The 12,354-nt window shown below is 37.9% G+C and overlaps 1 protein-coding gene and 1 long non-coding RNA gene across 2 annotated transcripts in view; one reads left to right on the top strand and one right to left on the bottom strand.

Moving 5' to 3' along the window:
* Positions 1 to 4,551: 4,551 nt before the first annotated feature.
* On the bottom strand, positions 4,552 to 8,141 carry LOC109393175 (uncharacterized). The gene is made up of 4 exons (XR_002126195.1): positions 7,956 to 8,141; positions 6,469 to 6,584; positions 6,149 to 6,345; positions 4,552 to 5,247 (listed from the first exon to the last, which is right to left on the bottom strand). It is a non-coding gene; the product is annotated as an uncharacterized LOC109393175 (long non-coding RNA).
* A 100-nt stretch (positions 8,142 to 8,241) lies between these two features.
* The window catches only part of NDFIP2 (Nedd4 family interacting protein 2), a 58,402-nt gene continuing 54,289 nt past the window's right edge, over positions 8,242 to 12,354 (top strand). The window contains exon 1 of the mRNA XM_019662172.1: positions 8,242 to 8,640. Within this exon, the coding sequence (XP_019517717.1) occupies positions 8,326 to 8,640 (315 nt within the window). The 5' untranslated portion in view covers positions 8,242 to 8,325. The remainder of the gene's footprint in view (positions 8,641 to 12,354) is intronic.

Below are 12,354 nucleotides of genomic sequence, written 5' to 3'. Positions count from 1 at the left end.
GCAGAAGCACATAACCAGCCTTGCCACTAGCCCAAATATTGTCGTTTTGCAAGTTAGAAAACAATACACTTTCTTAAGACGTCTTACTGCCATCTGCCAGAAAATCACGGAAATAAATTCACAAACCACTGATGACTACAGATGTGAATAGAGCCCTCTAGAAACCTGCGCTGCACAATCAGGCAACAGCTCTGCCTATAACTAGAGGTGAGGAAAGGAATGATGAGGCTTTGAGGGCTCTGAAGGAAAGCCTTTCTTTTTCATAACTTCCTTATAATTATTCAACAGGTTCCTAGGAATATTTAGATGATTCCTTTCCCCTAAACTACGATATATGGAAAAGAAATATGTATCTTATTCATTTCTACATAACTGGCTTCTATTAAAAAGCAAAGCTCATAATAAAGACTCAATGATAATTTCACAAATGAATGACTGATGCATGAAAAATTATAACATCTTTGTTTTCTGTTACTAGGATTGTATTCCTTTTAGCTTTGATAAGTTTAGAGCCAGGGCTCTTATGACAGCCTACCTGGGTTTTTTTTTTTTTAATTTATTGAGATAACACTGGTTAATAATATTATATAAATTTCAGGTGTACAATATTATAATTCAATATCCTGTATACTCTATTGCATGCCCACCACCCAAAGTCTAGTTTTGAGTCTCAGTACCACTACTTTCTAGTTTGTGACCTTGAGCAAATTACTTAACAGTCCAGAGCTCCATTTCTTCATATGAAGAATGGAGTATATACAATACCTACTTCATACAATTTTTATGAGGATTAAATAAGATAATATTTTGAAAGTATTTCAGAAATTAGTACACAGTAAGCACTCAATAAGTTTTAATGTTATTAGTAATCCAAGCTATACCTAGCCTTTATTTATATTAAAAATTAATAGTTTTATCAGTTGTGATTTACATTTGGCAGCTAGTCACAAATAACAAAAATAACATGATCTCTAACTTATTTTCTCTCAGGTAAAAGAAGGCTAGATCTTACAGAGTAGTGCCATAAACATCAGAAACCAAGCCTATTTCAATACTGTGCTCTTCGTAGTCATGGCTTCTATCTTCAAGATTTTCTCATAGTCCAAGATGGCTGCTGAAGTTCCAGCCACCATGTTTGAGTTCCAGGCAAGAAGCAAGAAAAAGGAAAGAAAGTAAAAAAGGATTCATGCAAGCTGGCTGTCCCTTTCTTAAGGAATCTTTTTAAATTCCATGTGTTGCTGCAATGGAGGCTATGAAAAAGAGTCTTTTAACTGGTCATATTGCTACCTAAAATAAAATCAAAGTTTTGTTATTAAGCAAGAAAAGGATCAATATTGGTTTGGCAGCTAGCCTCTTTCATAACTGTAAATCAGGACCCTAACATTGCCATCATCATGAAGGAAGTAATTGATCTAAGCACTACTCCAAAATTATGTTGTCTTTGTTTTTGCCCTATGGTAAAGATATGCTTGGTCCAGTGGAATGCAAGGTTCCTTGACATTTGTATGAGGATAATACACTTCAAGGTATAAAAGTAAGATTTTTGAGTTGTAAAAAAAAGACAGGTTGTTAGTCATTTATACTTTGCATTTTTCTTTGCCTTCATGATGAGTATATACAGATATGTACATGTATTGTGTCATTCTGTATTGCTCATGTATCATGAGATAGCTCTAAATTGGTATATAGGAGATAAGGTCAACCTATGCATAAGGATCAACTCTTTTCTTGACCCAATCATTTAAAAATGGCATCACTAATAATTAACCTAGAAAAAAAATATGATCTTATAATTGACATACTTTTCCACTGACAGTATTCTAAGAACTATTATAAAATGAGATATTGCATAAAATACAAAAAATGTACCTTTTCATTTATAAATTATTACCTTTTATATAAAAGAGAGAGATAATTTAAGTAATGAAGACAAGGTTTTTTGAGGAGAAAAAATACAACTCTCCTGTGAGAATTAAAGCTTAATAATCAACATAGAGACACCACTGGTTTAAGAGAATCTATCATGGTCAAGGAAGATGACCAACCATCCTGATTTGCCTGGGAACTTCCTTCCCAGTGTTAGCACTGACAATCCCAAATCCTGGGAAACCTTCAGCTCTGGGAAAACCAGAATAGTTAGTTACCCTATTTTTAGCTAATTATCAGGGTAGCTGTTTTAGGGTAGTGTAAGAGAAACGGTTACATTTTTTCAGACCTGGATAGCAAAAACCTAACATATAATTACTGTTGGGAAACACTGATTCCCAGAGTCAGAGGTCAAGGTGGATGTTCGTAGAAACGGGAAGAAGCAGATAGGAAAGAAGGAGCATGGCAGTTACAAGCTCATCAATCTTGCTTAGAGTTTTTGCCAAGTTATGAGCATGTATTTACGGCCCTGTCAGTTGCTGACAGTGAGTCTTGCTTGCAATATTAATAATAAATATTAATAAATGAAGAGGATTTTCAGAGTAAACTTCAACCTTAAGTATTAAATCATATTCCACACATCTGATTTTTCAAGTTCTCATATAGGGTTGCCAGATAATATACAGGATGCCCAGTTAAATTTGAATTTCAAAAACTAATAACTTTTCATCTTAAATATATCTCAAATATTGCATAAGGCATACTTATATTAAAAAGTATCCATTGTGTATCTAAATTCATATTTAGCTGGGGAGCTTGTGTTTTTATTTGCTAAATCTGGAAACCCTACAAGAAGAGACTCACACTGTTTATCCATTGATACCAGTGTAAACACACAGTTTCTTTTCTCAGTAGGGCTCTCTGAGAGACAACATCACTGTTTTTCTCTTGTGAGTCCCTCTCATCTCCATGATCCTTACTATTCTTTTCATGCACCTTGGGACTTTTAGAAAAGGTCTTGGGGGCTCACCACCTGCTTCACTGAGAAGAAAGGAGGAGGTTCAGGTAGAATTCCCTTAACCTTGTTCGTGTCCTTCCTTCTCCAACTGTCTGTGTCTATGTTCCTGTTCTTTCTACTTCGGTTCCTATCTGAGAACTGAGATCCACCTCCTGTTGAAATCTGTCCTCTGCAAGATGGGTTCCATGACGTCGGCTCCTTCAGCTTCTCCTCTCCTGCTGGTCCCCTTTCTCTGACATGTGAACAGTCAAGGCTCCTTGATCTTTAATCAGTGGTTCCCCTTGGCCTTCCAACTGCCATCCTCTCCCTTCTCTTTTCTTTGATACTCAGGCTCGTTGAGAAGCAGTCTTCACTGGTGGGTCCCACACCTAACTAATCAGCCAGCATTACCTGGGAAGTTTTACTGAACTGTTTGTCTCAGGATCTCTCCCCAGAACTACGAAATCCTGGAGTGGGACCCTCACCACATCTAGCCAGTTCTCAATATTTCTGGGCCCTGTCTCTGAGAGCCCATTGTCCCTGTGTGAAGCATGATTCCTAACAAAATTACTATCACTCTCTTTCACGTGCATGTAACCCCTTTCTATATAACCCCTTTTTTCATCCACAAATACTGCTCAGCAACAAAAATGAACTAGCTACAACTACACACAGCAATATGAATAAATCTTACAAATGTAAAGTTAAGCAAAAGAATCATACTGAAAAGTGTACATATTGTACGATTCCATGTGTATAAAGTTCAAAACTATAAATTAGTCCAAACTCATTTATGGTGCTACAAGTCAAGATATGGCTACTCTTTGTATGGGAGTAGACACAGGAAGTGAGCCAAGGGCTTTCTTAGGCTTCTGGAAATATTCTATTTTTTAATATGGGTGCTGATTACATGGGTAACATGTAATGTATTGCTGTGAAGCTATCTTGTAGATATGATTAAAATCCAAAATCAGTTGACTTTAAGTAAAGGTGATTATCCTCTACACTCTGTATGGGCCTGATTCAATCTGTTGCTGAAAGGCATTAAGAGCAGAACTGAGGTTTCCCTGAGGAAGAAATTCTGCTTGCAGACAGCAGCTTCTAGAACTCTTCTAGAGTTGCAGTGGCCTGTGTTATGGATTTTGGACTTGCCTAGCCAGCCCCCACAACAGTGTAGGCCAATTCCTTGCAATAAATTTTTTAATATGTATCTTTTATCGGTTCTGTTTCTTTGGTTGAACTCTGACTGATAAAAAACAGCTGCATTTTAGATTCTTCCAACACACTGGATGAGAACAAAAAGAGGGAAAGGAAGTAGATAACTGATTGTCAAATTACTCACTTCAGAAGATTTCCTCTCTAAAATTACAGTGCTGACCAGATGACAGAAATCTCAGAACCAACTAAGTAAGGAAGACTACGTGCAGCTAACTTGAAGTTCAAGTCTACAAACTGCTTGAAAGGTTCATATACATAGTAGTTAAGTAATAGAGTCAATTTTGGAGTAATAATTATGCTTATTTGTTTTGTTCTTTGTTCTTTTCATGCTTATTTTCATGTACTACAACACATAGTAGTTTCTTGTCTTTTGTAAATTTACTTTAGAATTTAATGTATAGAAAATAATGACTAGTGAATTTTTATTAGGTAGAGATAGAAATCTTAGGATACTGTAATTTTACCTCTTTTTAATCATTCTCTAGATAAATATACAAAACGATACATATTACAAATGCAATTAACTATTAGGGTCTATAGCCACATTAACCATCAGTAGATACTTGAGGAGTAGTTCTATGTTGTATGTTGTAGAGGAAGTGATAAAAAATGAAAAATCACTGAAGCAGCAAGGAAAATGTGCAGCATTTGCCTATCTGTAATTTAGGCCTTGTAGATGGCCATCTATAGGCAACAGTATGTCTACTGCTCTTTAATGAGAATCTCAACAAAAAATTCTGGTGCATGTATATGCAATTTAACATACCTGGTTAGAAGTAAGAGAAGGAATCAGTTTACCTCTGGGGGAAATGGCTTTGCTTCTGGAAAGGTAGAAGAGATTCCCAATGGGAAGTATGTCCCAAGCAAAAGGGTCCCTATGACCTGACAGTATCACTCTACAGAATAACATCAAAATCATTCTTAGTGGGAGGCTGTAGATACATTATGTGCATATGAGAAAAGGGTAACAATGGAAGGTATTGAGGGTTATTATGGAGAGGAAACATCAATCATGTGAAAGGACAATTGTAGTCATTTAACATAATTTTGATAATCTAAACAATGTTCTATCACTTTACATCTTGGTACTTGTCTAAGTTGGATTCTCCAGGAAGCAGATGCTGGATGAAGTTAGGGATTCAATAGATTTATTGTGGAGTTAGCATCTGTGAAGGAAAAAAGGAAGAATTGTCAGAACACACTGCAGAGCGGACACAGTCTCTGCTGGCTCAGCAGGGAACTCAGAAGCAAATATTGCTTTTTAAAGGGGTCCAGAGTCAGGCAAAAGTGGTTAGACCTGTACTACCACCTGTTCCATCAATGGCCAAGTGCCACCCTGAAAATAGCATAAATTTTGGTTGAAAGGTGAAGGAAATCCCAACAAAACAACTGGAGTTTGCTAGTTAATCACAGCTGGGGAGTGTGTGCTTTCTTGACAGGGAATCTGGACTGCTTATCTCCAGGTCTGCCCCAGGATTGCAGTGTGGTACTAGTGAAATTTTGGGTGGCTGTGTATTTGGAGGTGAAAACTGATTAGGCCAGAGCAAGGGGTGTTTGTGAAGTACACTAGAATTGTAAAATTCTACTGGAGGTAGTTTCTAGAGGTACACCACCACCAATTCCTTAGGTAAATAAGTTCTCACCACCAACAGATTAGGGATTAAAAATATTGGATGTTGCTTAAGGCCTCTAAAATGATAAGAATATTATTATTCTCATTTCATCCCAAATAAGTTGCTCCTAGTAGGGCAACTCAAGGCCTCTGCGTATGATAGCCCTTTACAGGTCGGTCACATTGCCTTAGTTATGAAATGGGCAAAAGGAGCTCAGAATGGCTTCTTTGGAAATGATGAGAAAGAATCATTCATTTCATAAAGAATCAAGAAGATGGGATTTCAGAAAACCCAACCCAATTGGCTCTTTGTGATGCATCAGGGTTTTTTTGGTCTTCTGTACAGATTCCACAGTAGTGATGGACAGAAAAGCCTTTTTTTGTTTGCTTGTTTGTTTAGGGTATACTATAGATAGTGCTTAATATAGTGGAAGCTCTGGAGTGTCACCACTTACTAGTGATTTGGCTTTGGGCAGGTTCCTGAACCTCTTAGTGCCTCAGTTCCTGATTTGTGAAACAGGGATCACAATTGTGCCTACATCATGGAGTTGTTGTGAGGATGGAAACACATACAGTTCCTGGCTTGGGAAGAGCTCAATAACTGTTAGCTGTTTTTCTACTTCTCTCTCCCCTTTTCTCTTCCTCTTCTTCACTGAAAAACAAAAGAAAACCAACCAACAAAAATACTTTCCTATTGAATTTTGTTACCTGCTCTCTAGATGAGCAAAACATTCACAAAACTTGGGAGGAGGGTAAAATTAAAATAATGTGTTACTCTTAACAGGATTCAGTACGTCTGGTTTTGGTCAGGTCTTTGGTTTTCACTGTTGGTTCTCAGTACTGTTCTGGGTGTACTGGGTGTAAAATATGGCCTCTGCCCTAAGCAGCAGTCTATTTGAAAAACAAATGGTAATAAAAATGATTAATGAAAATGGAAGCACAAATAAAATTAAGTTCTAATGATCTGTAAGTGATGTAGGAATCTAATTTCATTTTGCTGACACTGGCTGCTGTTTTGATCTTTAAAAGGTGATACCATTTGGGGTGAAATTGTGAGGGTGAGCATTTATAGAGTAATACAATAATATGTCATATGTTTATTATCTTAGAATCTGAAATACATTTAGATAAAAAGAAAGCACATTAAAATTAATATTAATAGGCTATTAATATTACTAGGCTATTAATGCTTTCTGACACTAGATATGTTTAGATGGCAAAAATAGGAACAACTGATGAACACTTTGAATAAAACTATCAGGAAGACTTAAACTTTTTAGTTGTTGATCTCTCAATGAGTTTCTTTTTATTGTATTTTTGCTATTTTAACTAGCTAACCAGGCTCATCCATTGGGCCTTCTTCATCCCAGGAATTTACTTTGGCAATTCAGGAGTAAAGTAAAACAGGTAGCTGGGCCAGATCATGTGGGACCAGTTTTCAGGGTATAGAAAGCAGGTCGTTGGGTTAGAAGGTACTTATGCTGCCTCATTAGACTCTTGTACTTAACAGAGAGACATGCTTTGTGCCCTGTGGGAGATACACACACTAGGTATGTATGAAATAAAGTGTTTCTATGGAAAGTAACCTTACAGGGTGATCTGATCGTAAATTCCTAACTGAGCAGGTCATGGTGGGTAGTCATGCCCCAGACATATAACTTCTTTAGTGAAAGGCTTTAAGCCATTGTTCTTACGCATCTAGGTTAATACACCTTTGAAATACCAGAAGTGATCCTCTTTTCCTGACTCTTGGAAAATCACCCTCATGGAGCAGCACATAATCTTAACTGTCCTGTAACCCAATCTCTGCCTTGCTTTCTCCAATCTTCTTTACACTCCCTCCTTAATTTCAAATACATAAAAGAAGCTGCAAAACTGTTATTCTCTGGAGCCTTTGAGATCTTGCTGCCAGGCATATGCCGTCCGTTTGGCTCAAGTAAACTCTTATAAAAATTCTATACAGGTTTGAACATTTACATCGACATAGGTCATGTGTGGATAACCAGATACTGAGATAGTCTTACAACGTGGCACATGAAGTGATTCCTTACTGTTAAGCCCTTCCGAATGATTAAATGTATGACCAAACATAGTCCTATCTTATTTCATTATATTTTCTTGTATCCTTCCAGGAACCTAGCGCTCTAGAAGCCTGTTTCCTTGGTGACATATGAGGATGACCGAAGAGTCCTTGTTGGATTCTTAAATCTTTTACTACCAAGAGGGAAACAAACAAAAAATTTTTTTAAAGATGTCCCTTACCTCACTAATGATTTTGAACGAGCCTTTTAGAAGTGTCCTAGAGGTGGATCACCCTGCCTTGTCTTATTACTTGAGCGAGTAATAAGAGGAAGTGTTGGTAAATGGGTGACCTATCCTCAGGTGCTCTAGGAATGCCTTCCCTCCCTCCTCGACATCGGTCTCTGCGTGGTGACAGTGCACCCGCCTGTGCCTGCGCGGAAACCTTCCAATAGAAAAGACCAATCAAAGACGGCGATTCTTTTTTTTTTCCATTCCTTTTGCCACCGCCCACTGCCGACAAGCTGACAACCTAGGCAGCTCGCCTGCCTTGTCTTACTCTTCCATCCCCACCCACCCGGCCACACCACCACCGCCGCAGCTCGCGCCGCGGATGGGACGCCGGAGGTCCCAGCGAGCATGCGCGACCCTCCCGAGCATGCTCACTAGCGCTCGCGGCGTCCCGGAGCTTCCCCGATCGGCGGCGGAGGCGGAGGTCTTCGCGGCTGCTGCGGCAGCGGCAGGAAGTGAAGCGGCCGGGCCGGCTGACCGCGGCACAAACAGAGGCGGAGGGGGCCCTGCGGCGACGACATCATCGACAGGGGTGGCCGGCGGGGCTGAGCACCCGGGGGACTCGCCAGCTCGGAAGCCAGGTCCCGAGCCGGGCAGGATGGATCATCACCAGCCAGGGACTGGCCGCTACCAGGTGGTGAGTTTCTGGTCCCCGCCCCGGCCTCCTGCGCCTCCGGGACACCCCGAGACTGCCTCCCGCCGTGGCCCGGGGAGCCCCTTTCCTCAGATGATACCCTGTTGGGGACGTGCTGGCTTTCTTTTTTCTTTTTTAAATTTTTTGGCCCTTCTGGCGGGACCCACTTCCTTCACACCTCCGGTGGAGCCTGCCCCTGACTTGTTGGAGACCCTTCCATCCCGACCCGTCTCCTCCTGGCTCCCCACCCCCACCCTCACCCTTTACCGCGCTGTAACCGCCCCCCCCCAACACACACACATTAGAACTTATATCTGTTTTATTTCTCTTTTCTCGATCATTTCCTTATTCCCTGACCCAGTCACTTCTGAGACCTTCCAGTGGATTGACTGCTGGAAATGGTACTCAGTTCACATACCTTCTGGGAAGGTGATCGCCATCATAAATGGAGTGGGTGGAGGGGGGAAGGAGATGTAAGCATTACGTAGGGTAGGATGTGGATTTGGGGGGGGGGAAGGTGTGTTTAAAAATTGTGCAACTGTAGAGAGTATTCGTGGTGATTTCCTCTATCAGCTCTAGTTAACCTTGTCATTTTGTCCTTTTCCATTTTGTTAGTATTAACAGTGACTGTATTCTTTTTTCTGTCCCCACATTTCTTGGGGGGTAGGGGCTTGGGTGGGAGAGGAACTAGGAAGTTTTACTAGAAAAATGCTGATCTTTTTAGAAAAATTATTTTTCGCTAAGTACAAGGTTGTCCATTTTAACCATATAAACCTTTGTAGGAATGAGTGAAAAGTGTCCCTCTATATTTTCAGTGTCACTTTTTCTAATCCATTTTTCCCTGTAATATTAATCCTGGTGTTGTCATTGGAAATTCCTTTTGTAAACCCTCTTTTAAAAAAGGGCACAGCAATAGTTGAGTTATTTTGTTGCAGCTAGGTAGCATGTTATTCTCTAAACTCTGAGATGGTAATTTAGTAAACCTATTTATTGAGAGGAGAAAAACATTAATATGTAGCGCCGATGGTGCAATTAGTACTGTTTGTGATATTTTACAAATGTATATATGTTAATGGAGATTTCCCCTTTTAAATCTGTTTACACAGGTGAAACTTAGTTGTGAACTAAGAATTTCTGTTAACAAGTGCATTTTGACAAGTTTGAAGGTTACTGAAAGATAAAATCCCAGTGTATGTCATTTTGCATTTTTCTAAGATAAAAGCTCATGATGCTTCCATTTCATCTGGTTTACATATTGTGAAACCTCCAAAAGACCCATATTCTGAATTCTGTGAAAATTTATCAGAATTTTCAGGACAGTTTGGAATATTATTGCTGCCAGTATGTAAGGCAGTTTCCAAGTTGTCAATGTATATGGTTTTGGTGGTTTTATTTATTTTTATATAAAGGCATTCTTATTTTTGCTGACATTAAAAATAAAATGCAGTAAGAAAATACTGAATATTGTTACCAGTGGGACTTATTTTTTTTCCTGATCTCTTTTCTTTACTGTCCTTATTTGTTTCCCTTAATGGCATTAGCTGATTTGAATTCTTTCTCTTTGGAGTTTTGCATATCAGTATCAGCCATGTATGTATGAGAAATACATAAGTCACTACTGAAAGCATTTTTAACTGATGTAGCTCTGCCTTAAAATAATTCATTATATTGTCACATTTGCCTTCAGTAGTTATGACTAGTTGAGACTTGAATTAGTATATACTTTAAAAAATTCCCAACACCAAAATACTGAAATTTGCTCTCAGTTTTAAGGTGTGTTTTTTTTTCCTTTATAACTCCTTTTGAAATAAGTAGGAAATATCATATTTTATTCCTTTTTCTTTCTTTTTTTTTTTTTTTTTTTTCCCAAACTGGAGCTGTTTTCTACATAGACTTTGAATGGGTGGAGGCATTCCTTCANAATACTGAAATTTGCTCTCAGTTTTAAGGTGTGTTTTTTTTTCCTTTATAACTCCTTTTGAAATAAGTAGGAAATATCATATTTTATTCCTTTTTTTTTTTTTTTTTTTTTTTTTTTGGTCCCAAACTGGAGCTGTTTTCTACATAGACTTTGAATGGGTGGAGGCATTCCTTCAGAGCAGAGGGCAAAAATCAGTCCTAAAGATCCTAAAGATAACTGCTCTAAGTAGCTAGGGCATCAATTTGTTTTCCTTGCAGGGCAAAGTGTTTAAGAATCTTAGCAAAGTTTAAATTTGGATTTTAATTCCTGTTACTACACAGTAATTTCATCTGTCTAGTATAACTTTGGGCTTTGTTGAAAATGGCCTGATCAATAACTACATCTATATATATGCCAGAGAATCAGGTGAATTGGTTTCCAGGATACTGTTTAGCTAGGGACCAATCTGCCGCTGTGGCTTATATGATGAACTTTAGCTCAGTTTTTTTTCAAAGCTGGAAAGATTAATAAACTTGAGCAATAAACAATTTCAGTTGTTGAATGTTAAGAGATTACTAAAGTAGAAGACAGGCAAGCATGCTTAGGGGTGACAGGTATGCAATGCTAATTAATCACTTATTGATAGAGTTTTGTTTTCCTTATTGGAAAGTTAGTGATGCCCAGGACCATCAGAATGACTTACTAACACATTAACCAGTGCACAATTTTTATATGGAAACTGCCTTTTCTGTGGTCTTTTCTTCCCTTCAAATGTTAAAAGGGTACGGATTTTGCTAAGTACAGCAGTAAATAACAGTGTAGAGCTACAAAAAGCTGATTGTTACCCATCTGATTTCAGAAAAAAACAGGTATGATATGTAGTTTCATTGTGGTTATGGGAAATTGTTTTGTTTAATAGGAAATGAGCAATGTTGCCAAACTGTGAAGTAGTTGAGTTGGCTTGAAGCTGTTAAGTCACATTCTAACTTTAATGTTCTCTATTTTGTAGGATTATGTACCTGTATCAAGCTGACTACTAAGATTTTAAAGGTGTTCTATGTAAAAGTTAAGTTAGCACTGTATATTGATTGTAGCAGTAGTTTCCCAAACTGTATTCCAGAATGATAATAGTCTTAGAAGATTTATAACATTTTTAGCATATTAAAACATACATTTGCATACTAAAATTATGAGGAATTTGCTGTAAAGATGATGGTTTGGATTTGTTTAACCTAGCTCTTCCCAAATCTTGGTCACAGATTTTTAAAGAAAAGTTTAAGGTTATGTTCCCATGTCCAAAGTGTTAGTTTTTTAGAAACATAATGAAGTATCATGCCCTTGATAAATCAGCTGGCAAGGAGGCTGACTCTTAATCGTTAAAAAAATTACATGTTTTAAAGTCATTTGGCCTTATATTTAGGTTGTGCTGTTTACAATTTGTGAGTTCTTTGGCTTAGTTACTTAAAATCTTTAATCCTCAATTTCCTCATATTAATACTTCATTAGGATTAGTATGAGAATGATATAAATATAGGTAAAAGATATATTATGGAGACTGGAACATGAAAATAAATATGAATAATGTAAAGTAAATAAACTAAAATATTTTATATATTTCAGTTATTTTGGTGACCACCTTTGTGTCTCTTATTTTATTTAGCAATCTGAATATCAGCTAGTTCTTTTGTTGTTCATGTCAAGAACTAAAAAGTCTTAAGATTTTCTTTTACCATATTTGCAAGCTAATAAGTTAGTCTGTTAATGTTTCATGGTTGTTGGCAGAAAACAGGAGACTCCCAGGTCAGAAACAAATGACA

The sequence above is a fragment of the Hipposideros armiger genome, unplaced genomic scaffold (genome assembly GCF_001890085.2).
Source record: "Hipposideros armiger isolate ML-2016 unplaced genomic scaffold, ASM189008v1 scaffold_368, whole genome shotgun sequence".
NCBI classification, from domain to species: domain Eukaryota; kingdom Metazoa; phylum Chordata; class Mammalia; order Chiroptera; family Hipposideridae; genus Hipposideros; species Hipposideros armiger.
This window is presented reverse-complemented; position numbering and strand designations above follow the sequence as displayed.